The 27,425-nt window shown below is 49.9% G+C and overlaps 1 protein-coding gene across 1 annotated transcript in view; it reads right to left on the bottom strand.

Moving 5' to 3' along the window:
* LOC128833097 (serine/threonine-protein phosphatase 6 regulatory ankyrin repeat subunit B-like) overlaps window positions 1-27,425 on the bottom strand; it is an 88,103-nt gene that overhangs the window by 43,984 nt on the left and 16,694 nt on the right. Inside the window, exons 4-10 of the mRNA XM_054021012.1 lie at window positions 13,306-13,419; window positions 12,967-13,071; window positions 11,236-11,334; window positions 6,120-6,221; window positions 4,670-4,771; window positions 3,687-3,785; window positions 1,596-1,796 (exon numbers count right to left, since the gene is read on the bottom strand). Of these exons, the coding sequence (XP_053876987.1) occupies window positions 1,596-1,796; window positions 3,687-3,785; window positions 4,670-4,771; window positions 6,120-6,221; window positions 11,236-11,334; window positions 12,967-13,071; window positions 13,306-13,419 (822 nt within the window). The remainder of the gene's footprint in view (window positions 1-1,595; window positions 1,797-3,686; window positions 3,786-4,669; window positions 4,772-6,119; window positions 6,222-11,235; window positions 11,335-12,966; window positions 13,072-13,305; window positions 13,420-27,425) is intronic.

Raw genomic sequence — 27,425 nt, 5'->3', positions numbered from 1 at the left:
TTACACGGGCGTTATTAACAATTTTGTTATGCTGATAAACAATGCCACAAAACACTGAAATCCAGCAGCAGATAGACAGAGTTTTTAGCTTTATGACTGATCACACATATCTCCTGGCGCGTCAGTCATTATCTTTCCCATTGTCGTCATCATAATTTGTGGCTGTCATCCTGGCAGTGCCAGTGCTACCCCTTTGGGGTCCTAAGCAGGAATATTTTGCCCCCCCCCAACACATAATTAATAGGGGACCCCATTGAGCTGCTTGGGGCCCTAAGCAATTGCTCAGTCTGTTTGTGCTTAGCGCCAGCTCTGTGTCCTGCCATCTCCTCACGTGTCTCCCCCGCCCCCAGCCAGCACACAGGCCTGACAACACCTTTTATCCTGAGTTATCCATACTTCCACACCCCACTAATTTACGGGTGTCCCATTTCTCAGTGGCTACCCCCTTATTGTCATTAACATCTACATCAATGAGTTACCATAGTAACTAGAGGTTATTAGAAAATTCCCCAAAATGTTAGTTTTGGATATCTTGCAGTATTAACTGGTACATTGTGGCATATTTTCCAGTCTCTTGCTCTCCCGAACCTTGGCACTTAACATCTTTTATTGTGATCTTGCACTGTATCGGCACCAGGTTATCTTTCAGGATAGTGGTGCCAACCTGTTTCAGGCCTAAGCCTTGTGTGGCTCAGCTGAATATTTTACAGGGCTCTAGGTCGTGTGTCACAATACTAATGAATACGTATATTTCACCTCTGTATCGCAAATATACTTACCGGTACTATCTTTTATTCTTGGCTACAAAGCCTCTGCCACTTCCCTTGGGAGAATATTCCACCGCCTCTAGATCTCGCTCTTAGGGGCTTTGCTGTCACTGCTTGTTATAAATCCCTAACAACCTCTATCCCTCATAAGCACTATGGCTCGCGGCTCTTGTGTCCCACGAAAGTGGTGCTTAACTGATCTGTACAGCATGTATTTGTTCCAGCATCATACAAATAAAGAGGAATATCTCCAGCCCAGAGGAGCTGTCTGTACCGGTCCCATTAGCTTTATTGGGATACACACTGATAACTTCCCCCCACCCCCAGCCAGCAACAATCCATCCCAGGGTGTCCCATTTCAAATGAGTTTCCCTTTGTGTGTTCAGGGCTCTCACACCCCAGCTGGGGAGGGAACGTGTTAGCCAGTCCCTGCAGAGCCCAGGCACATTTCCTAGCCCTTCTTTCCTGGTGCAGAAAACGCTGCTGGCAGGTGGTGCTGTCGCGCCACCTGGTGTACGTTTGCAACAACACTACAACCGGGTTCAGAGGGAGCCTGGAGTAGCCTTCTGGTTTTCTAAAACCGATCGGCGCAAATTGGACGCAGCAGAGCACTGTGTCAGTGAATGAAATCCTAGCCAAGCCCCCAAAGTAGTCTGTACCCCTCTGAAATACGGCATTGAAAACACAACCCACTTGGGTGCCAGGGGGGACTGGGAATACCACGGTATTGTTACGGCGGAGGAAGTAAAAAGCAGCACGGATTGTGAAGGCAGGAACTAAGGTTACACAGCCTGCAAGGAGGAATCACATCCCAAGTTTCGGCCCTACCTTGCCTCCCTTGAGCTGGACTCGGGCCCCAAAGCCCAGAAGAGTCTGTATCACCAGCGGCTTGCAGTGCTGGGCAGCAAGGTGCAGGGCCGTGTAGTTTTCTTTGGTTCGAGCATCCACCTCTGCCCCCCTCTGCAGCAGGGCCTTCACCACGGCAGCATGGCCCCGCTTGGCTGCCGCGTGCAAGCAGAGCGCCCCGTTCTGAAAGAGAGGCAACCGGTTCCCTTGGCACTAGGATTTTCAGCACGCACTCACTACATCCACTCTGACACCTTAACGTGTGCGGGGCGAATCAGTTTGCCAGAGGACTGGGGCATCACTTGTGCCGTAGGAGCTGGTACGACCACTCTGTGTAGCTGGGGCTGTGACAGACTCACATCCACCGTGGCTCAGGCATGAGATGGGGGACACAACACACGTGGGTCAGGGGGTTACTCTGGCTCTTTGTGGCTCAGAGAAGCGGGAATATAGAAAGCTGGGTGGGGAAACAAAGGGGGGATTATGAAAGTAATTTGGGGGTGACTGTCATCAAAATTTGGATGAAAGTTTGTGTTGAAATGAGAAAAAACTTCTGCCAGTTCCGTAAATCAAGTCCTGGTGATACTGAACTATTGCTCCTGGCACCCTTCTTATGCATGAGAGACACCCGGCAGCTTCCAGAGCTCGTCAGAAAAAGGTAGGGAAAATGTACGAAGAAGTGAACATTTTTCATTGGGTTTGAAATGTTCAGTGAAATTTTCTCCCTTCCCCCAAAATATCATTTTGTTGGGGGGAGGAGTGTGTGGACAGCCAGAGGTGAATATATTTCCCCAACATTAGCCTGTTTTATGCAAGGTTTATTGGGACTGGAAATGCAGTTTCAATAAAGCAGATGCAACTCCAGGCTAAGAAGGCAGTTGGGAAGGAAAGATGCAGCAGTAAAGCTGGAAACAGTTTAATGGAAACAGTTTAATAGACAAGTTGCACTCCTATAGCATCTTGGGACTCAGGATCTCAGCACGTTTGGAATCAGTGAGTCTTATACCATTCCCTAGGAGAAAGGTAGAAATTATTATCCCCATTTCACAGATGGGGAAACTGAGGCAGAGTGCTATTAAATGACTTGTGTGAAGCCACATAATTAAATCAACAGAGGGTCCTGTGGCACCTTTAAGACTAACAGTCAGATTAACACGGCTACCCCTTGATAATTAAATCAGTGACAGCTGAGTGGAGCCCTGCCACACAGTTCACATATCTGATATATCAAGGAGTCTGGTGGCACCTTAAAGACTAACAGATTTATTTGGGCATAAGCTTTCGTGAGTAAAAACCTCACTTCTTCGGAGTGAGGTTTTTACTCACGAAAGCTTATGCCCAAATAAATCTGTTAGTCTTTAAGGTGCCACCAGACTCCTTGTTGTTTTTGTAGATACAGACTAACACGGCTACCCCCTGATACTTGATATCTGATATATGGCATCTGCCCCAGGCATGCTACAGTCTGGGATGGTTTATGAGACCATAAGTTGCTAGGCTGGTGGGAAATAAACCTCTCGTCTCAATTTTTACGTTTCCAGTTAGAAATGAAGGGGAGAAAGTAGGGGGAAAACTTCCACTCCCTCATTTTTTCCAGCAAGGGAAAATAATAAACAATTGGGGGGGAGGGGTTTCCTCTACTGAAATTAAGCTTTTTAAAAATCTTTTGAAAAATTTCAACCAACGTGATATTTTTTCACAAGGTAATGTCTTTTATTGGACAGCTTCTGTTGGGCAGAGAGACCCGCTTTCGAGCCACACAGAGCTTTTCTTCAGGGCCTGTTGGTCCCAGGATATTCGAGAGACGAAGATCTGAAGAAGAACTCTGTGGCTTGAAAGCTTGTCTCTTTCCCCAATAGACATTGGTCCAATAAAAGCTATGAACTCACCTGCCTTGTCTCTCTAATATCCTGGGACCAACACGGCTACATCACCACTGCATCTCCTTCATGAACATTTCTATTTTGGTTGAAAAGGCGTTTTCCATCCCCCCGAATCCAAGTTTCAGCCGGACGTTTTGGAGCAGCTGTAGCCGCTGACATTGGCCCTGCCTGACTCTCCGTGCTGAGTTACCTTATTGGGCATGTGCAGCAGGACTCCTTTCTTCAGAAAAGCCAGAGCGGTGTCCGGGTGCCCATGCTCGGAGGCAACGTGCATGAGGGTGCTGCCGTCCTGCAGGGAGCAAAGATGGGCAGCAAGTAAGGATGACAAGAATCTCTGGGCTAGGCAAGAAGCTGGGTAAAAGTCCCAAAGGTGGAGTGGGTCAGATAAGGACCCTGCCTCCCATTCCCCTCCTAATGTCCCAGCCCCATCTCCCTTTGTCCCTCCAATTTCATCAGTATAGTATTCCTATACCACAGCTGTCTCCTGCTTTCCCCTGCCACCTGTGCACCGGAAATAGGCTCTTTCTGGCGTACGGGACCTTCTGGGCTGCTGTCATAATGCACTGGCACTTGTGTTGCTTGTGACTGACATTACAATGAGGGCTGGGGGCCTACAGGCGACATGCTCATCACAGCTACAGCGGACACAGGCAGTGCTGGGGATGGAACAGAAAATCAGCCCAAACACTGGCCTCTCTCACTTGAGATGATGGCGAATCCTCATCAGCTGGCAGTAGGGCTTTTATCCGCTCCATGGGCCACCACCAGAGGGCAGCACGCGCAGCCAGTGTATTACAACGGAAGTGTCCCCATGTCACATTTCCACGTGGATTCCAGTTAGAGCTTTGCGACCTTTGTGCCCACAACCCAAACGCCTTTGAACAAACCAACTCCCTGACAAAGAAATGCACTTGCACTCCCCTGACTGAGAAAGCTGGCTAATACCCGGCCTATTCCTTGGCTTTACACTTCATTTCCCAGCACTGTATGTGAATAGACATGCCGAGGCTGTGTGGCTCCAAGCTAAGGCAACAAGGGCCTAATTTCCAAGCCAGTTTTGTCTAGCTCAAGATTGCGAGCCGCGACCAAACAGTGGGTACCAGTCCTGGTCCTCTCTGGCCCATACGCTCAGCTGCTACTCAGAGGAACATGGTGTGTGGGTGTCTCTCTCACCTTAGTGCGAGCTAGCACATTGGAGTGGAACTTCTCCATCAGCAACTCCACCACATTGGTGTGGCCTCGTTCTGCAGCAATGTGCAAGGGGGACCGGTCCATCTGCAACCATCAAAGAGAGCAGCGTTTCCAGAGAAGCAGCTGGAGCTGCCGGCATTTCTTTGCAAGTGTAATGTGTGCTTGGGAGGGAGAGAGCCTGTGTGCAAGCCTAACCGGAACGTACCCTCAGCTGGAACGGATCAACATCTGCCTCTACGACACTTTGTCTAGCCAGGGTAAGCCTGGATCGGAAGCTGTGGAAGTTGGGGGAAAGTTGGCATGACTGCTGTTCTTGGGGTACTTCTCATTGGCTAGATGGCTTCAACCTGCCAAGGGTGCCAACCTATTACCAGCACTACCGCCCACCCAAACATTTATTTAAACCACCACAACACACAGCACTGCTAAACCAAGGGTACGTCCATACTACCTGCTGGATCGGCAGGTAGTGATCGATCTATCGGGGATCGATTTATCGCGTCTCGTCTAGACGCGATAAATCGATCCCCGAACGCGCTCCCCGTCGACTCTGGAACTCCACCAGGGCGAGAGGCGGAAGCAGAGTCAACAGGGCAGCCACGGCCGTCAATCCCGCGCCGTGAGGATGGGAGGTAAGTCGAGCTAAGATACGCCGACTTCAGCTACACTATTCTCGTAGCTGAAGTTGCGTATCTTAGATTGATCCCCCCCGCCCCCAGTGTAGACCAGGCTCAAATGACGTATGCAGAGTCAGCTGCATGAAGGATCAACCAGTTCATTCAACAACTCGTGCCTCTTTGTCTTCATTGAATTGAATCAGTTAAAAGACAGGTCCTTACTGAAGAGGGGAAAGGCTGTTCTCCTGGGCTGATTGGCATGGGCCCTTGAAAGTCTTTTCTCCCTTATCTTGCCTAGGGCTGCTGCCTGCCTGGATGGGGGAGGGGAGGAGAATGAGCCACTTGCGTCAGCACCATGCAGTTTAATGAGTGGAGGGAAGTTCCTGGTTTGGACTGTCTGCCTGCTGAGGCAGATGCAAGTTTGAGGACTTCCAGGCCATTAACACCAGAAGCCCTATAATCAAAGGTGCCTCTCAAGGAGTCGTGTTGCGTCCGCCAGTTTCACAGGTATATCACACCACTAGCTGTCCCAAAATTACCCAAACAGGGCCCTCAGGATGCTCCGTAAAGAGTTAATCAGCTCTCTGGCATGTCTAAGTAACCGTGTCTCCATCTTGGGATGAGCCAATGGCAGTTTACCCTGATGGTGCAGTGCTGCACATTGTATGCGCTGTTGGTTGACGGTATTGACCCATCCATCCACCCGTCTATTACACCTCTCAGTTTAGTATTGAAGTGCAGAAGAAAGGGACTCGTGGTCCCAATAAGCACTCCCTAAGTCAGCCAGTTCCCACTCCCCGCCCCCTTTTACACACCTTGTCTGCTACGTTAGGATTGGCCTTGCAGTGATGGAAGAACTTCAGCAGGGCTTCATCGCCTTCCCACGCAGCGACATGTAGAGGAGTCTGACCTTCATCCTAAAACAAAGGGCATTAGAATGTCCTGGGTGTAGCGTAACTGAGCTGCCCAGCGGCTCCACCCTTAGCCCAAGCAGATAACCCACTGGGCAGGAGAATTTGGGTACCTGAGATGGCCACCTTGTGTTGCACTAAAGCATCACTCATCTGCCCTAAAAGCTTCATCTCCTAGTGTGACATCACCAGGTTAACCATTGTCACTGTACCACGCCTGGAGATAGTGAGGTTGTAGCTTCCTGTAGCGTTGGGGCTGCTACGGTCTGGAGATCAGGATCTGGCCTAAACAAGGCTGGATCAGCCTTCAGAGATGCAGCACTGTTCCAGAACTGGGTAGACCCAGCTCCTGCTGTGTGCAAACAGAGAACGGGTTTCCAGCAAATAGGATGTATTTGCAGCTCAGGCAGGACAATCTCTCAGCCTGACACGAGTCTCTTGGCGGTGGTCTCTCACCCCAGGCCTACTGAAGCCTATGGAAAGACTCATTGGTTTCAATGACCTTTGGATCAGGCTTTCAACAAGGGGCAGATCAACTCTGAATTATTACTGATCATTTGTATTACCGGAGCACCTAAGAGCCCTAGTCGTGGGCCAGGACCTCACTATGCTACACGCTGTACAAACACAGAACAAGAAGATGGTCCCTGAATTATCCCAAAGATAACCATCTACCCCTACTCTCGTGGTTTCCTTTGGGCAATTTCCCATGTTCTCAATGCCTCGAAAACCAGTACACTGTGACACTGACAGAGACCAGCTCCTATTAATTCCTTCCATTGTTTTCCTTTTATTGTATTATGTAAAGAATCTATGACCCTCTGCTGAGGACTTCCTGGGTCATAATTACAGATGGAACTTGGAGCCTTCTGCTCCAAAAGTCCAGATCCCACCACTCCAACTAAAGCAGACTCTCCTTGGGCAGTAGGTGTGCTAGAGCTTCCAGCATACACTACAGTGGACTTCTTCGCTCAGTTACATCTATTCAGAAGCCATCCCAATGAACTGCGTTTAATTAGGTCACAAGTCCTCAACTCCATGGGGAGGTATGTGAACAAGTCTCAGCGGGTCTTGTACACCCTCCCTTTCTTTATGGCTAGATAAAAGGGAGTCCCCGAATCTATTCTGCTGTAACCTGGGGTCTTCTTAGCGTATGCGCCATGTGCCTCAGGTGGCACGTGACCAGGATTAATCACTGAATTTGGTCCACTCTCCTTCTTAGCTAACCTGGGGTGCTGGTGTGGAACAGTTGAGAACCACCGAACCACATAATTCTGATAAAAGTTGATAGCGTCAACTATTGGGGAAAATATAGAACTGAAAATGGCACTTGCATTCCTGCCAAAGAGAAACACGACCAGAGAACACGATCAATAGGGGTTGTTCGACTGGTCATTTGAACCATTTCTAATGAGTATGTTTGTAAACATGTGATTGTACATTGGAACCTGTCCTTCGAATCAATGTGTTCCTTTTAAAACCAGCCTCCTTACTCTGCCAAACGCTGGAAGGAGAAGGTGGATTTGAACTCTAATGGGCCTTTCAATATATTTCAGCACAAAGCTGACAAGTGCTAGTGCTAAGTCTGGCCTGGTTCTGGAATGCTGGCAGACTAGATTTATCTTGGCATTTTGCCTAATTCACTTAAGGGCCCTTTATAAATAACCCAGGACCTTTTGGCCTTGCAGTTCTACAAAATTGCTTTGTTTATTTGACTGTTTAAGTTAGTCCTGAAAGTTTTAATGCAAAATAAACTTCTTGTCAGAGACCATTTTCTTCTGGGATCCCTGAAAGGACCTCGCAAAGGATCGCACAGCTCTTTGGAACAGGTGTTTTCCTTATTTTCTGCATCTTTGGGTTTATTAGAGAAGAAGACAAGGAAGAGAACGAATAATTTGGGGGAAGGTTATTGGCCCCCAGCTGGTAACACGCTTCCCTTACCCACAGAGTCTGCCTCAATCCCTGACTTTTGTGAACCTGACAAGAGTGATGGACCCCTCTCATTTGTGCTCACTGATTCTTAGCCCCACTACGTGAAACTGCACTGGTAACAACCATAGTTAGACCCTTTTCACAATGGTGGTGCTAGAAGGATTCAATCCATAGCGTAGAGAGAGAGACACACACAAAGATTGTACGGTTGAAGAACAACAACCCCACCTCTTCCATCATCCCCATTTGATTACAGACTCTGGAAGCCGTATGAAACAGGGGTCCCACAACTTTGAAACCAGGGTCAAAAACTCCAGAGTCCTGTCTACGTTAGTGGTTATGTAACCCCCTGGTGAGGAGAGCCGGTCAGGAATTTTTCATCTAAAAATGCTGATTCATAAAAACTGAAACTGTTTGTGAAACAGGGTCAGGTTCAACAAATTTCCTGACTTGGAAAAATGTTGAGAAAAATGTTTCCGAGTTGTTGAAATGTTTCATTTGAACATTTTCCTAAATGGAAAATTCTGTTTCAAAACGACTTTTAGGGACAAAATGACATTTTGATTTCTAGTTTAAGCTAATTAGACTGGAGAAACGGTGAAAAAAGTCGAAATTGAAATGTTTTGAAATGTGTGTTTCGAATAACCCAAAATGGAAATTTAAAAAAAGCAAGTTTTTTGGTTCGTGAACATTTTTGAGATTTTGACTTTTCATCCCAATTCGAGACAGGACAAATTTTGAACTCTCGAAAATATTCGCAGGACGGGAAAACCTCTGTGCCCGATCCAGAGGATAGGAGTCTGTTTCAGCCCCGGCTAGGGAGCCTTGCCTCTTTAGTTCAAGCTATAGCTACTCAGGCTTTTAGCTCCGGAGGTCACTGGTTTGATCAACCAGTATATTATGATGCCAACATGGCGGGCATCACACCTACACTGTTGGTAAGTGATGATGCAACTGCTCTGTTGCTAATCAACTTGTATCAATGTTCCTAGTGCAAAAACAACAAGGAGTCTGGTGGCACCTTAAAGACTAACAGATTCCTAGTGCAGTCATGGCCAGGGAGACTTGAAAATAAGCGTGAAGAAAATTAGTTCAGTATTAAAGCTGCAAACATTTAACATCACTAATTTCATACAGGCACATTATCTCTATCATCGATAGTAAATTCATTTTCAGCATGCATGCAGTTACAGGGTGGATTTTTAAAGGATAATTTAGTCTATTAATGAGCTGGTAAACTCAGCTAGTTGAATACTTCCATGTCAAGGAACTTTTGATTCAAGAAACCTCAAGTTAAAGCTGCAAGTCCAGGAGCCTTCACAGTTTAAAAGCGTCTCAGGAGAGAAAGCCGAAAAGCTGAAGAACCTTTGGCTTATGCCTTGGATTCAGGACTTTAAACTCCATTGGTGAAGCTACATAGAGTTTGTGAACGCCCCCCCACGCCCCCACCAGAGGCAATAGCTCTGGATTGCTTTGGATTCAGAAAATTATATATAAACCACTGCCATCTAGTGCTAGTGCAACATGAAGGTTGAAATATCTAGCAACCACACAGCCGAAATGTAGTATTTTCTATTCCAGTTTTCTTTTTTAAAGGTAAATTTTAAAGTATTATTGACTGTGTTCAATAGACAGGAAGTACACAGTGACCAAGGTGATGCTGCTGGAACACAGTTAGCCTTGGGAATGCCCTGCCTCTGAACATACTTCTACCTTAATATCAAAGAACATAATTTTGAATGTAATGTTATATTACAACTTGGACAGCCTGTGGTGTGGGGAGGCAGATTCTGCTTGCCCTCTCTTGGGTACTAACAGTAGCACTGACTTTCCAATGGCACGTATGGTGAGGACTGACTATTCAGTTTCAGAGTAACAGCCGTGTTAGTCTGTATCCGCAAAAAGAAGAACAGGAGTACTTGTGGCACCTTAGAGACTAACAAATTTATTAGAGCATAAGCTTTCGTGGACTACAGCCCACTTCTTCGGGCTGTAGTCCACGAAAGCTTATGCTCTAATAAATTTGTTAGTCTCTAAGGTGCCACAAGTACTCCTGTTCTTCTTTTTGTGACTATTCAGTATATCATACTCAGCATATCATTTTGATCTTGACCTTTCATTAGATAACTACCAATCTTTCCCCAAAGCCTTTGGTTATCCGAGGTTGTAGGCTATAGAACTGAGCAAATAATTCATAAGTAATGATTGGTTTCTTGAGCTTTCATTAGCAGATCACAACCTTCTTGAATTTATCCTTTGACGTCCCCCATAGGAATCATTCACAATGAATGTTTGTTACATAAATCACATGAAATTCTTTCTGTTCTGTGATTGGATGACTTATGTAACTAACCAATACTACACAGATTTTGAATATTACAACTAGAGCTGGGCAAAAAATTTTTTTGCCTGAAACCTCTTTTCAGTGAAAAATGTGGATTTGGCAACATTGAAACATTTTGTGAATTTGTATTGATTTTAGTGAATTGTTTCGGTCAAAAATATTCTACAAAAAATGCATTTAGACATTTTCAAAATGAAACTCTTCCATTTTGGGGTTTGAAATTACTTTTTGTTTAAAAATTTCCTTTAATATTCTTAAAGAATCAAAAAAATGTAAAATGGTTTAACTGGAACCAAATGTTTCCATTTTGTCTAAATGAAATGTTTTGTTTGACCAGAAACAAACTTTTTTTTTTTTTTTTGTCTTTTCCATTTGCTGAAACATCTTATTAAAATAGTTTTTGGGTTTACCCAAAACTATTTCCTTCCCTGATTTTTCGGAATTGCCTGTGAACTGAAAAATCTGTTATCCTCACAGCTCTAATTAAAACCAGACCTAGTTTGAAATTCATTTTTAGAAAATATTTAGGAACTGAGCATAAAACTTGCTTCTTGTGAGGATTCATGCTAGTGAAACCTAATCACTCCAGTATTTGTACAAAGCAAACACGAAGGAGTCACAAAGAGAGAGAAGCAACATTTGTTTTTACAATTGATCACCTATTCGGGGACTCTGCTCAGCTCTGATGATAGCAAAGGCAAAACTTGTGCTCACAAAACCAAGCTTTGCGTATTTTATACTCACATTCTGGCAATCCACCACAGCTCCATACTCCACTAGGATTTTGGTAACTTCCACATCTCTTTTCCTACAGCTTGCATGCAGCACAGTGTCCCCGTATCTCTGTAATGAACAAGCAACGCTTTGCCTATCAATCAATCGTCAATCATGCAGAAAATTGTGACTGATTTGTGTCCTGTCACTATCCCCAATAACCCTGATACCTCGGGAGCTATAGAACATATTACTCTGGTTCATTGAATACTGGCATTGTCTTTTGTATGTTTGGTTATTAGTCACCCATTATCTGTGGCTAACATTGCTCCAGTCACACTCCCGCCGCCCAGAGGCAGATTAAGATTTATTGGGGCCCTGAGCATAAAGAACATTTAGCTCGCCACACCTCCCATGGGCCCCTTCCCCCTGCTCCTCCAATTCCCCCGAGAGCCTACCCTCTGGCCAGGCTGGAAGCCAGACTGGGCCCTGGTAAGAGCCACCCAGGGAGCCTGGGCCACTGTGGGGAGCCCCCTCCACTTGCCCTGAGAGGGGCACATGGGCTGGGGCCTGTTCTTGGGCACCCCAGCACCCCACCCAGGGAAAGTGGAAGGTCTGGAGCTCCCCACGGCAGCTCAGGCTCCCTGGGCAACTCTTACAACAGCCCAGCTCTGGCTTCCAGCCTGGCCAGCGGGTGGGGTCTCGGTGGGAAGAGGAGGAGCAGGGGTGGGGCCACAGTCCCAATGCTGATGGCCCTTCCCCTTTGTACACACATTCTGGCACTCCTGGGGGCCCAAAATTGGCCGGAGCCCCTGGGCACAGGCCTGTTAATCTGCCACTGGTGCCACCACCGCACAGATGTTCAGGTTTTCCCTTTGGAGAATTGCTTAGTAGATCCGTTGCAGAATACTGAAAGGTTACCTTGTTCTGGGCGTTCGAAGGGCACAGCTCTGACTCAGAGGACAGGCATCATGCAAGCTTCACGTACACACAGCTCTACCAATGCATCTCATTCCTAGTTTGCAGCACCTCCAGCTACTCCACAGGGCCCCCCTCACACAGCCCTGCCCGACTGCAAATTGTCTGCAATTCCATTTCCACCCCCACCCCCCGAGCTCTACCCATACATATCAACCCCAGCCTACAATTCCAGACCTGGGGTCCTCGGACACCAAGGCACCTAATGGTGCTGCTACGTTGGGAGACTTTTCCGAATATTCTTTCTGCTCTTCATTGTATTGTTTTAACGCACAGTTGAAAATAACATTTATTTTTTTTCCCTATTAACCCCCTAAATTTTCTATTTGGCAAACACCAGTCCCCCTTCCCATGCCCCCGAATGGGGCCTGAAATGAACACAAGCTATTTTCCCTGTCTCCTCGCCTGTCTGCCCATAGCATAGATGTTAACGGACTCTTCAGAACCGGCAGAGGAGGCCCAAGAGCAGGAAACAGGCACGAAATCTGCAGAGAGGTTTATTCCTCTGACGGACTGTAAGCGCCAGCTGGTGTAAAACAGCATAGCTCTATTGGGGTCAATGGAGCTACGTCGATTTCCACCAGCTGAGGATCTGGCCCCAAGTGTGTCCATTGGAAGGCTGGTGAGTGGCATATGGGGAGTGAGTTGAGAGGACTCAGGCTAGCTCTTAGATAGAGTTTGATCTCTCCAGCCTCTGGTGATGCAGCAGTGAGGAAGACACAAAACCAACTGCCCGGAGGGCGTGCTGCGGTGTCAGCGGTGGGCTGGGCGTGTGTCCCGTACCTTTTCCTGTGCGCTCAGCTGGGCCTCGGCGTGCGTGGAAAGCAGTTCCTTACAGACTCCCAGATTCCCAGCTTCCACGGCAAGAAAGAGAGGAGTGCGGCCGTCCTGCGGAGAGGGCAGAAGGAAAGCAAAGCCTCGGCGGGGCTGGTGACACCTTTCATGTAGCACCCCCAGGGAACGTGGGCCTCAGACATAGAGAGGGAGAGACACGTTTCAGGCTGCCCTGGTCCAGCCCCGTAGCCCATGGCATTCACTTAGTGCCAAGTCTGGCCTCCAAGCCAGGCCCGTGTTACAAGAATTCACTACCCCCGTCACGTATAGGGAAAGGCCCCTGCTCACCTGGTCTTGGCTCAGTCTAGCATCTTTGTGAGAAGCCTTCAGCAGCATCTGCATCACACCGACAGCCCCAATGGGACGGAGGGCTGCATAATGAACAGGCAACTGCACCTTGGGCTGCAATGGGGAAGGAAGGCAAGGGGCAGATTTAGACTAACATGCTTAGGGGGCAGAGACTGCGGATTTCTCCTTTAATCTCTTCTTCGCCTGAAAAGCCCCACGCACACCTCTGGGGCCACAGAAATAACAACGGATGCGGATGCCGAAAGGGGCCAAGCCGAGGGGCAGCTCTCTCGTTGCAGAACTGCCCCTCCCTAGGGACGGCACTCCAGTTACGCAGTCTGCCTCGGATGCAGCTGAGCAATTCACTCACCGGGCAAGAGACCGCACCAGGGGATGAGTCATTGGGGTAACGGTGAACAGCCAGAGCCACTTTCCGGGGGAGCTGCTAAGGAGTTCTCACAGGGGGCTTCAGATCATTGTGACTGTTGTAAAGGACGTTTGGGCGCTACGATCCTAGCATGGCACTGGGCTACGAAGGGAGGCGAGCGCTAGATATGGAGTCATTGTTCCCCTACACCCACTGCTCTGGCTTTCTTGGGTTGTTTCAGGTGTGGCCATGACACTGACATGCCCAGCTCAGGGTAGCGAGGTAGCACAGTGCGTTGTAGTGAGGGGCAGCTGGACGTAAGGAAAACACTTTGCCTCCTATAGCATCCCTGGATCCCAAAGTGCTTAAGCCACATGACAACCTCGTGAGAGAGGCCAGAGATGGTGATTCACATGAAGCCTGATCCAGACCCAGACATCTCGCTGTCGATTCCAATGGGCTTTGGAGTAGTGCCTTCCAGACAAAGGGTCTCAAAGCACTGATCAGAGCTCGCGTATGTGTATATATGGGCTAGAGAGCTGCCTATGGGGTGGAACCACCCAGCATCGGTGCTCTGGAACTGAGGAGGGGAAGAGAAGATACATGCAGAGTGGAAACTACAGGGGAGTTGTAGGCAGCATGAATATCATGCTTGCGTTGGACACTGAAGCTAACAACTCTACTCCTACACAAAGCACAAGGGGACCCCCCTTGATGGCCAGTGGGCAGGATCTCTGTGTTAGTCTCACCCACAAGATGCATGTGCTTTATACAGAGAAGCACACGCTCCAGCATGCTTCCAACATGCACAGCCGCTCTGCAAGCTGCCGGCAGGACGTCTGGCTTTCTGTGGTTCTGCAGTCACAAAGTCAGCTCACTGCTGCAGAACCTAAGGGGCTTTCAGTTGCAACACAACCACATTTCTAGCCCTTTGGGCTCCGAATTAACCTTTCCCATCATGTGTCAACTGATGCAGTGCCCTCTTCCCAAGCCTACAAATGTGCATGAAACAATAGCTCGGAGGGATGTGAATTGCTACCCTTCATCTGACATGATTGACCCTGAAGCCTACCAGTGACAATTCAAATAGCAACATGATTAAACTAGTTGTATTTATGCACCAGCAAAGGCTGGGTTGAATACTGGAGTGGGGCAGACAGCTGAGGTCAAGGTTGGAAATTCTAAATTCAAGCCTTAGTCCACAAAAATTTGAGTCTCCTCCAACTCTCCACACAAGGGGGAGGGAAAGAAGAGCTGTGTCGTCTCCAGAGTGCCAAAGCCCTCCACTGTATCCAGGTGCTAGCTACCTCCTAAACCACCTCCCGTGCTTTCCCAGCTGCCAAACCCCCCAGCTAACGGCCGTTGTTGTCGTCGTCTTCTTCCTGACCACTTTCCCATTCGAGGTCAGTGACTTTTATAGCCGTCTTCCAATACTCATGATCATACACCAGGCTGTTGTGCCGATTGATCTCTCAGAGCTCCACTGATATCTGATCCATGTACTGAGTCTTTGGTTTCCCCCACCTTGGTCACCTTGTGTCCACAATCATTGCAAGAGCCATCCTACCAATACAGCTCTCAGGTCTCTGCTAGATATGCCCACAGCAGTGTGGCCTAGCCTCCCTCCACTTGTCTGCAACTGGAGCAACACACATTTGGCCCCTTACAACCTACCAGGGAGTGTCCAACCATTTGACCACCTCAACATCTTCATTTCCGTGGTGGCGAGCATATTGATTTCCTTCCCTCTGGCCGGCCATAATTCTGTCCCATACATTAAGATGGGTCGAATTACAGTTCTATACACTCTACCTTTTACCTTTATTGGCATCTTTTTGTCCCAGACAACCGGGGTCATGCTCCCACCACTTGCACCAGGTAGGGTTAGTACAATACTGGGCATCACTCAGAATGGCACCATCACCAGCAACCACGGAGCCTAGGTATTTAAATTCTTTCATGCTTTTCAGCTCTCTGCCAGTGATTCCTTTATGAGGAGCCCTCCTCCCGCAGTTATCACAGCCTCAGACTTACTTATGTTCTTCTAAGCTCAGCCCACTCCAAACGATGTTGCTGCGGTTTAAAGTCGGCTTGCAGGGTCTCATGATCTACCGCACGAATCACTAAATCATCAACCAACCATGTGTTCCAAGGCAGCTCCCCCCGTAGATTCTCACTTATCACAGCCACGACAACCGCAAACAAAAAGAGACTCAATGTTGAACCCGGATGTAGGCCGACATCGACTGGAAATTCTCGACTGGAGCCCCAGGTAGTTTTGACTACAGAGTCACTCCACCATACATATCCTGGATAAGATGGACATATCCTTCTGGCACACCTCTGCCATGGACACCTTGGTACATAAGCCTGCGCCTTCTCCAGGTCCACAAAGACCAGACCCAGTGGCCATCTTTTGTTCTCTGAACTTCTCCATGAAGATTCGTAGCACAAACATGGCATCAGTCGTGCTCCTTCCCAGCATGAATCCATACTGGCCTTGCCAAATTCCAACCATTTAACATAGACACTTTTCGTAATCGTCTCCCTTACTTTCATAGCATGTGACTTCAGCTTAACCGGGCAATAATTGGCACTCAGTGTGATTTTGCCTTTATGTTTAACAACAGGCATCACAAAGCTTTTACACCATTCATCCGGCATTTTCCCTTTCTTAAGAATAACATTAAACAAACCTGTAAGATACTTGATACCTTCCCAATGATGCCACTGCATCTCCCCGGTACTTTGTCCGGCCCACGTGCTTTCTCCCTTTTCTTAGAGTGCCTCTGCAAGCTCTTCCTCTAGAATGCAATCTATCATGCCCCAGAGTCTGGTGGACATGTTCTTAATTCCTCCACTGAGTTCTCCTCATCCATCACTCTTTCAAAACAATCACTCCAAACTTCATGCATGGAGCCACCGTTTGTTTGCAATAGACCATATTCATTTCTAACATAATGCAGCCAGCTAGAATGCGGGCAGCCCGGTGATATTGCTTTGGCAGGGCATAGGACAGAAGATGCCCATGCAAATGTCTTGGCTCAAGGTTTTTCACTTAGCTAATTCAGTTACCAGTACAGCCCTCTCAGGCATGGCTTGCTGGGCCCTGCTTTGTGCATTAGCATTTCCCAAGGAGACATCCTAAGTGGAACAAAGGTGAACGCTCAAACTGAATATTAAAGACACCCCCGCATTCCCTGGGAATTTGAACACTGTTTCACCACTTCCCTTCGTTGCTGCTCCAAGTGTGGGGGAAGGGCAGAGGGCCCAACAACAATGGCTCAGAAAGGCAGTGGGGGGTGACCTCCATAGGGGAGGATTAGCGCTGCGTGAGTAGCCTGCCTTCCTCTGGTCATTCACAGCCACCATTCAGCTGTGCCAGCTGGCAGGTGCCAACCCTCAGCACAGCCCTTGATCACGCTGGGCTGCTTTCCCTGCTCCCCTCGCCTGCTCTTGGCCATGGAAAGGGTCCAGAATTTAACCCCTGCGTAAGGAGAGGTCCCCCTGAAGCGCAGCCTGGGCCTCTGCCGGAGTCCTGAATGGATGCCTCTTTCCCAGCGAGTGCCTCATCTCACCCAGCTTCTTGGGCTCAGCACAAGAGCAGGTGACGCCCTACAAAACTTTTCAGTGGACCCAGCGCACAATAAATACCCCTGGAAGTGCTGCACCACACCACTGGCACCTGCTTCTCACAGGGCCCTCAATGAGGAGGTGACAGGTGTGGGAGGCAGGACCAGTGGGGCACGTTACTCCTGCCCCCCATAAGGAGGGAAGTACTAGACTAAGAGGCCTGGCCATGCCTCAGTTTCCCCTGCTAGTTACCATCTGTCTGTTCTAATAAAGGAACTCTTCCTGCCCTGTGTAAATGTATTGCTGGTGAAAGGTGCTGAACTGACAGCCTGGGAGACTCCAGCCGTACGGTTTGACGGCAGAGACGGGACAGCATGGACACCAGTAGGGCAACATCCCCCAGCTGCCCCATGTCATTGTACGTCAACCCTGACCTGGCAGGCACACCATGTTGAGGAAGACTCTTGGTCAGAGCTTGTGATGGTCTTTTGAACCCTCTTCCCTGAAGTAACATGACTAGGGTTACCATATTTTGTGCCTCCAAATGGAGGACACTCCACGGGGCCCCGGCCCTGCCCCCAGCCCCGCCCCAACTCCGCCCCCTCCCCAAAGTCTCCGCCCCCTCCCCTGCTTCCCGCGAACATTTAATTCGCGGGAAGCCTGAAGCAGGTAAGGGGGTGTGGGGGGAGGAGGTGCGGCCCAGGCTGGCCCCCCCGGCGGCTCCAGCCTGGGTCGGCTCGGGCCCTGGGGTGCCGGCCCCGGCCGCCCACCCCCGGCTCGCCCAGCACTGCCGGCCCCCGGCGGTCCGGCGCACCCCCCGGCGGCCCAGCCCCGCGACCCCGGACCGGCTCCCAACCCCGCGGGCCCGGCCCCCCGGCCCCGTGACCCCGGACTGGCTCCCGGCCCCGCGCACCCCCCGGCCCAGCGCACCCCCCGGACCGGCTCCCGGCCCCGCAACCCCAGACCGGCTCCTGGACCCCGGCCCGGCACCACGCCCCCGGCTCCCCGCCCGGCCCCACGCCCAGCCCGGCCCGGCACTGCGACCCCGGCCCGGCACCGCGCCCCTGGACCCCGGCCCGGCACCACGCTCCCGGCCCGGCTCCCGGCCCGGCACCATGCCCCCGGCCCCGGCCGAGCCCTATCTCCCTCCCTCCCTCCCGATTTTCCCGGACATGCCCGGCTTTTGGGGATTTCCCCCCGGACGGGGATTTGAGCCCCCAAAAGCCGGACATGTCCGGGAAAATCCGGACGTATGGTAACCCTAAACATGACTTGTCTGTTAGGAAGATGGGTTCCAAGAGCAACCTGGGACTGGGAAGGGTCAGACTCCCTTAGGGAGTGCTCTGTTCATTATCTTTATCTAACTAGAGCGAAACTAGATTTCTAAGCCTTCGGCTACACATAACAAGTTTTCCCAGTATAGTTCTGTTGGTTAGAGGTGTGATATCTTACTGATATATTTATGCAGGTAAAAGCCGTAGTATAGACCCAGTTATACCAGTATAAAGGTGATGGCGATTTCCCTTCCTGTACGGGAACAGCTATACATCTAAGCAGTTTTATACTGATATAACTGTCCACACTGGGGTGTGGTGTTTGTGCATCTTTAATGATACCGGTATAGTTAAAGCAATAGGACTTTCTAGTGTAGACAAGCCCGAAGGCACTTGTCTGGTATTTAAGCTCCTTCCCCTCACAAAACCCATCGCCAAATCTGTCCCTCGTTTCTTTTCAGTCCTTCAGGGGACAAAGAGCACGACTGAATTCGGCTCAGCGTGGGCAGGCCGCCAGGGTGAAGTGGCTGAGCAAGGCTTGCTGCTGGCACCCTTCCAGAACCAGGGTACTGACGCGAGGGCTCCCTGGGAGTGGGGAGAAGAATCCTGCCTGTTACCGCCATGACTCCCGCTCACATTCACTGCCCAGTTCTTCGGGAGCCCATTCTTCCCTTATGCCCAGCGTTAACCTCAGAGGTTGGCCCTGAGACGAGGGACGCAAGGCTCCAAACAGCAGCCCCTGGCTCCAGACCTGCCTGCTGGCTTTTCACAGGGCTGCCTCAGGCCACCATGCTGCTGAACGTCAGTGGCAATGCCCGATTAACTAGGCCTGGGAGAAAGCAGCAGGGGAATTATTTCTCCTGGGGTAGGATGGGAAATCTGCCCCAACAATGGCTCCATTATGCATAGTTGTCTACCCCTCTGAATGAGCAGCTCGGGGGCACTGTTAATAAGAGAAAGAGGATTTTTGTTTCCCTAAAGACACATTAGGATGCAGGGGTGGGGGGGAGGGGGGAAACCTGTGCGGTGGTCCATGAGCAAATGAAAGTTGGTCTCAGTCCCGGAGGGGGAAAGGTCTTGGTCCCAACTGGCACTGCCAGCGGGCAGCTAGAGCCAAGCGCTGAAAGGAAATGAGCCTGAACGGCTCTCGCATGCTGCCCATGGATCAAGGCAGCCTTGCTGCTGCCCCTGTCCTGTTGATGAATCATGTCAGACGGCAGGGTTACCAACCCAGCACCTACTTCACTAACAAAGAGCCATACCGGGGGCTATTCAGAAATCACATTGAAGCAGGGCTGTCCCAGGGATTACCTGGCCCTACACAAAATGACACATGGTGTTCCTCTGAGATCCCTCCTCGGCCATGACCATAACCCCCCCATCCCCCAGTACACATGTATGTGTCTGTGTCCCCCACCCCAGCCATCGGGGATGCCTGGGATTCGCCTTCCCCCTTCTCTCCTCTGCTGACACCATCCCAGGCACCCACAGAGTGAGAACTTAGGACCTTAGGCTGAAGTGAACAGCAACACTCAATGGAAGAGGAATTCAGTGTCTCCCATCTCACCAGTGCCAGGTTGGAGGTGACCCTAGATGGGATCTCTCTCCTTGGAATAGGTACAACATGGGTTGGATCCTGTGCAGATTCTCTAAGCCAAGATACCTCAGCCCTGGTCTGGAGGGGCAGGGTAGGTCAGCCTCCATGGTCTTTGCTAAGAGCACCAACAAGGAAACCAGTGGTGGTAGCTTGGAAGAGGACTAAGACCTCCATGAAGTCCACTAGGGACATGGCTATTGCTACCAATTTTACATGGAAGGTGCTCGGATATTGTAGTGATGGGCAGCAGTATAAAACACTGCGAGACATGGATGAATAGACAGATTGACTGACCTCCCAGGTCGATTAACACAAGTGAGAGAACAAACAGCAGCCGGTTACAATTTTTGGTCCCCGCTGGCTTAGTGATCTGGGTTCAGGTCTCGGAGCTCTGCAAGGCTGTTGTTTGTAAATGTAAGGGACACAGCACAGCAGAGTGAGGCGCGGCTCAAGGCTGTGCCGGATGCTCATCTCCCCCTCCTTCATTCCCATTCCCTTCCCTAAAAGCCAGGGTCACGAATAAATGGAGGGAGAGGCAGAGACCCCAGTCACATTTCCCCCCTTCCCACCTCCAGTGGCAGTCACCCAATGCCACAATGGATCCTCGGCTCAGGGAAGAGCACCTCCTTCTGGATCACCAGCCCCCCTTCCTGCAGTGCCCGGGAGGTCCTCCATCCGCAGACTGACCAGGGCGAACAGTGCCCAGCATGAGATGGCTGGAATCAGTTACTCACCAGGGGGACATAAAAGCATATTATACTGAGGTGTTTATTGACTTTTTTTTATGCACCCAGCACCAAGACACGTGAATGCCTAACAGCTTGTAGACATGAGTGCAAACTGCCTGTACCAGGTAACCCATCCACCCTACAGCTCTCTCTGTGCTGTGAATAAATAACTCAGCAATGGTCCATCCCCGGTGTCTCTCGGGCTGCACCGCTGAAGGTCAGGAAAGTTGTTTCCTTTTCACTATTGTCATCCTCACTGGCTGGCTAAGCTCACAAAACCGAGCAGGGGAATGCAGGTTCAGGGTAAGAACAGACTTCACCGGGGAAACCAGAGGAGCTCTCTCAGGAATGCAGGCAAGTGGCCAGCTCTGGGATCCAGGCTGCAGCTCATTTTGGGCTTTAAAGAGAAGGGAGGGTGGTATTAGAACCCGCACGAAAAGGCCCTAGGTATCTGTAACCCTCCTGCCTGTCTGAGTTGGCAGCAACAAGGGCCGGGTTCTGTATCTAGGGGTTCCGTTCCAATAACGCAATGCAAAACCGGCTGGAGCCCCCACCCAGTGACCTGGGACAATTACATACCACCCCCCGGGTGCCTCTAGGAGGCAATATTTCCCCTCTCTTAAGCACAGAGTCTGAGTGTAGCAAAATCCTTTTAATAAAGGAGGGAAACAATGCGGCATTATGTTGGGGAAACACCACAAACAGGATTCATTACACAAACCATGAGCAAAAGACCCTCCCCCAAGTAAGTTGGGCAGTGTCCTTTTCCCCTCAGGGTCTTAAGTCCAGCAACCCAACAGTCACCTCACTCACAGTTTCTGACCTTGGTCAGTGCAGCCCCCAGGGTTCAGAAGTTCCTCTGCAGAGTTTACCTCCCAGCCTGGGTGGAAGTGGATGGAGGCCTGGGAATGGAGTGGGGGCATCTCGCATGTTCCGCTCTCGGCTTGATGGCCGATTGCCAGGCCTCTCCGTGGGGTTCTGCTGCAGTCTTCACCGCCAGCCGTGTCTCTCCGCCAGCCACCCTGCTATCCTCTCCGCTCACCACGCCCCACCTCTCTGCGCCGCTCCACTAGCCGCCCTGCTATCCACTCCACTCGCCACACCTCTCCGAACCGCTCCACCAGCCGCCCTGCTATCCACTCCGCTCGCCACACCTCTCCGAACCGCTCCACCAGCCGCCCTGCTATCCTCTCCACTCGCCACGCCTCACCTCTCCGCGCCGCTCCAACTAGCCACCCTGTTATCCACTCCTCTCACCAGGCCCCACCTCTCCGCGCCGCTCCACTAGCCGCCCGCTATCCACTCCACTCACCACGCTTCTCCGCACCGCTCCACCAGCCACCCAGCTATCCTCTCCACTCGCCACACCTCTCCACCAGCCGCCCTGCTATCCTCTCCATTCACCATGCCTCACCTCTCCGCACCACTCCACTAGCCACCCTGCTATCCACTCCGCTCACCACGCCCCACCTCTCTGAGCCGCTCCATTAGCCGCCTGCTATCCGCTCTGCTCGCTACGTCTCTCTGCGCCGCTCCACCAGCCACCCTGCTATCCTCTCCGCTCGTCACGCCTCACCTCTCCTCTCCGCGCTGCTCCACCAGCCACCCTTCTATCCGCTCCCACTCACCACATCTCTCCGAACTGCTCCACCAGCCAGTCTGCTATATGCTCTGCTCGCCCGCCTCTCCGCGCCACTCCACCAGCCGCCCTGCTATCCACTCCGTTCACCACACCTCTCCAAACTGCTCCACCAGCTGGCCTGCTATACGCTCCGCTCGCCCGCCTCACCTCTCCGCTATCCGCTCCTCTCTGCTAGCCGCTCACCAACTTGTCTTCAGTCCCACTGCACTTAACACAGCTCTCAGCAATCTCGGCTTTTTAGTGACTTCAGCTCTAGGTGATTTTAGGTGGTAGTAGGGGAGCCTTGGTGCTAGTACACTACTAGCTCAAAGTAGATTTAATGTTTAGACCCAGATATCAGTGATTTCAGCTCTGCAGCATGTAACAAGACTCCTCATGGAGTCAAAATTAGCTCTGTTATTGCACACTGGATATAGGCAGAGTCAAAATGGTGTTTAAGGCCCTCAGAAGGGGCCCACACTGACTGGTACAAATACCTGTCCCCAGCCTCTCTCAATTCACTGGGTTTTGGAACCCATGCCCCTTGCCTAGCGAGTGCTACTTAGTTGAGTGCAAGTCCCTCCATTATAAAATACCAAGTACAGTTCTACTGTCCTTGATTCACATAACCAGGATAACAACACTTTACTACTCCTGCCCCAATAACGAAGATACTGGGGATCCCACAGCAGCCAAAGTGACCATTTGGGCCAGCAGTCCCATCATACTAGGCAGGGTGGGTGTGTCCATGCAAACGAGATCAGCCCCTGAAGTCCTTTTCCACAGCTCACCACCAGATGTCAGGAGAGAGCTCATTCTGACTCTGCTTACCTCTCTCTCTCTCTCTCGCTCCAGATTTAGGAACTGGGTCCTCCTCCCCCTGTTCCACTTGAGAGAAGCATCCTGGGACCCTCTGTGTTATTGAACTAATCACTGTTCTAATCGCAGACAGCTGGGATGTGTAGGCTTTGAACTCACTCACGGTCAGCAAAGGCAACAGAGCCTGGGGCAGTCGGCCATGTGTCGGCTGGAGAGCAGGAAGAAAGTCCTCTGCTCCACTGGGAGTTACAGGGCTTCAAGGAGAACAACAAACGTGGCTCTTGGCCTTCTAACCTCAACCGGAGAGTCCCAGCTGAGCACCCTAAAAAACCAAAAGCACAACCCCCTTCTTCCCTCATGTATTAACTCTTCCCCTCCAAGTGAGCCCAAGGAAGAGAAGAGCTCTTGTTGTTTACAGTTAAAGGGAGCGATGAGAAAGAAGCATCCATGTGTGGTTGGGAAAGATGCAGAATTCAGCCCTTAGGTTATGCTGTTATATGAATGCTCTAGGGAGGTTTGAAACCTATTTGTCTGGTGTTGCCTTGTCCAAGAGACAGCCTTTGTCCTTACCCTTTGTGGTAGACTCACTAGCAATCCAATCTATGCATTAGATATTTACAAAGAGCCAATCACTGTCATATCTACACAGAACTGGGATACCACAAGGTTGAAAGAGAAAGCAAAATCCATCCTAGTTTGTATATGAAGCCCCAGGGAGGGCTGGGAAAGGAAGAACTGGCTGGAAAGCAGAATTTAAAAAAAAAAAAAATCTGGAATGGGGATGAAAAGTCAAAATTCCAAATATTATGAAGAAAAAAATATTCCAAAAAAATTTCAGTTCACAATCAAAACATTTCATCTCAATAATGTCAAAACAATACAAAATATTATACATGTAACATTGAAATATTATAATATAATATAGAAGTCTACATAAAATGTTTTGACATTATTAAAATGAAACAAAGTCCAAATGAATCATTTCAATTTTTTTCAGTCAAAAACATAGTGGAAATTGCTACCTTCCCATGAAAGGTTGAGATTTTGACAAAATTACATTTTCCGACAGAAAACTCTTCCATCAAAAAGGCTTCAACCAGCTCTAGACAGGGCTTCCCGAGGTTTCAGAAATTCTCTTTGTTCATGTCCAGCCCACCTAGGAGTTCTCAAAAGACAGAATAGTTCTTTCCACGGTACGTGAATCCCAGGCTACCATGACTCGGGGATATGCCCACACTGCAGTCTGAGGTGTGATAGCAGCATGGATAGACACAGGACTGGATTTAGGCGCAGATGACCCAGGTGACCGCCTGGCATGCCAGGCTCGGGGGGCCTGGGCTCGGGGTGCTGTAAGATGTTCAAAAGTTTAACAAATGGAGGAGGGGTGCCAGAGACCCTCCTCGCCTCGGGCCTCATTTGGTCTAGGGCCTTTGGGGTATGTCTAGGTTTCCTTGGTTCTGCCTCAGTGCAGGAGGCTGGACTGGATGTGGGTATGTCTATCCAGGGCCTTTGGGGACCCCAGACTCATAGTCAAGCGGCTAACCTGTGCTGAAGCCCAGGGCCTGTGTTTTAACTGCTATTACTAGCCCAGGGGAAGCTAGTGCCAGTGCATCTGCCTGTACTGCACCATACTTCAGCTTGCCGTGTAGACATACCTTGGGACATATCTGCAGGGACAGACCTAAGCATAGGACCAACATGAAAGGGAGAACACTAGGAACCATTGAACAGAGCCAACAGAAGTGCCCCGTCTCCTGGAGAAGATGGAACTAGCCAGAGCTCTGTGGGTGGATTGTAACACGGAGGAGAGAAGAGGCAGGACAGACTAGGAGGGCCAGAGAAAGGAAACTTGGAAACGAGGCAGACGGCTCAGAAATCAGCGGGCAGAAAAGAAGTGGCTGAAGTCAATGTTCGCCACTAGATGAGGATCGGGATTATCAGGACTGATGGAAGAGTAAATGCCAGCAGGAAGCCACCATCTCAGTGAGTAGAATAGCAGCTGGTGGCCCTCCCTGAAGGAGCTTCACGAAGGAAGGAAGCTGATAACTGTGGGGTTGGCACAATGCTCTTCCATCTATTGGACACCGAAAACACTCACCGAGATAGCTACAGCCGGTGACCAGCATGTGCCAAGGGTGCCTGATAAATAGCTCAGTGCTCTGGGGCTAGGACTTGCTGCCCATTGAAGAAATGGGGGAACTTCTCTCTCTTTAAGGAGAGCGCAGGTGCTAGAGAGGGACTTCTGGATGAACTCCCTCTGGGACCCTTCTGCACACACTGAGTCTGGCTTTGTGCATGTGTTATGGAAACTCCCATGGGTCTCCTGGTTGAACAAATTCTAAAGCACTTCAGCAGGCTGCAGGCAGCCATGGAAAATACAGAGGCACAGAGTGGGCCAGAGAGAGGTCTGACAGGAGGTGGGGGAGTGGTGCTTGAGTTTATTTTGTCTTTAGGCCAGTTACCAAGAGACATGGAGTCTGGCTTCCCAGTTCATGTCTTGATTTCCACTTACATTTTTTTTCTCCATGTACTGCCAATGCAACCTGCTGCCTGCTGCCAAACCCTGCCATGCACTCCCCCATGCAACCTGTTTCCCCGTTGCCAGAACCCCTGGCAGGCAGAGCCCAGGCAAATCCCATTCCCCATGGCTGGAACCGCCTCCCACCCCCAGTCACTGCAATGTACTCCTGTGTCTTTTGCCTAGTCCGCAACTAGGAGGAGGGGCAGCAAGTTAAGCACCCAGAAGCCAGAGCAGACAGAACGGGCGAGCGAAGCAGGCTGGGGGAAGGAGTGAATGAGTGCTGAGGAGGGAAAGGCGGTCTTCAGGAAGGGAAGGAGGGCTGGCCAGTTCTCTTGCCCCTGCACTCAGGGCTTAAAGATCCATGATATCAGATTAATTCCCAGTACTGCAATCAGTGCTAGGAGAGTATCTAGTAGTTGTATTTCTCTCTGAGTCATCCCACACTCAACCAGAGACAGGGCCAGAGAGACCTTGTCAATCAGAGGGTGAGCAGAGCATCCCTGGCTGTTTAAGACCTGAGCCAATTTTACAGGTTTTTATTTATATATATTAGTACCACAGACCTTTACAGGGGCCTGTCAAGGCTGGATCCCCACTTTGAACTTTAGGGTACAAATGTAGGGGCCTGCATGAAAACTTCTAAGCTTAACTACCAGCTTAGCTCTGGTTCGGCTGCCACCATTTCCCAATTCTAGATTCCCACCCTGGGAAGCCCTGAGAAAACCTTTCACCAATTCCCTGGTGAACACAGATCCAATCCCCTTGGATCTAAAACAAGGAGAAATTAACCATCCCCCCGCCTTCCTCCCACCAACTCCTGGTGAACACAGATCCAATCCCCTTGGATCTAAAACAAGGAGAAATTAACCTTTCCCCCTCCTTCCCTTCACCAACTCCTGGTGAATACAGATCCAACCCCCTTGGATCTAAAAACAAGGAAAAATCAATCAGGTTCTTAAAAAGAAGGCTTTTAATTAAAGAAAAAGGTAAAAATCATCTCTGTAAAATCAGTATGGAAATTAACCTTACAGGGTAATCAAACTTAAAGAGCTCAGAGGACTCCCCTCTAGTCTCAGGTTCAAAGTACAGCAAACAAAGATAAACACTCTAGTAAAAGGTACATTTACAAGTTGAGAAAAACAAAGGAAAACTAACACGCCTTGCCTGGCTATTTACTTACAAGTTTGAAATAGGAGAGACTTGTTTAGAAAGATGTGGAGAACCTGGATTGATGTCTGGTCCCTCTCAGTCCCGAGAACGAACACACTCCCAAACAAAGAACACAAACAAAAACCTTCCCCCCCAAGATTTGAAAGTATCTTGTCCCCTTATTGGTCCTTTAGGTCAGATGCCAGCCAGGTTACCTGAGCTTCTTAACCCTTTACAGGGAAAAGGATTTTGGAGTCTCTGGCCAGGAGGGATTTTATAGTATTGTACACAGGACAGCTGTTACCCTTCCCTTTATAGTTATGACAGGGCCAATGTAACGATTGCCTGGAAACAGCGCAAAAGAGCTCTCTGGGCTGCATCTGGAACACCTCTGACCGCGCTGCCAGAGGGAAGATAACAGAGCAGAGGAGCGTTTCCCTCCCGTCACAACCGACAGCAGACACAATCGAG

The sequence above is a fragment of the Malaclemys terrapin genome, chromosome 2, assembly GCF_027887155.1.
Source record: "Malaclemys terrapin pileata isolate rMalTer1 chromosome 2, rMalTer1.hap1, whole genome shotgun sequence".
NCBI lineage: Eukaryota > Metazoa > Chordata > Testudines > Emydidae > Malaclemys > Malaclemys terrapin.
The sequence above is the reverse complement of the archived record's forward strand: the minus strand, read 5'-3'. Positions and strand labels throughout refer to the sequence as shown.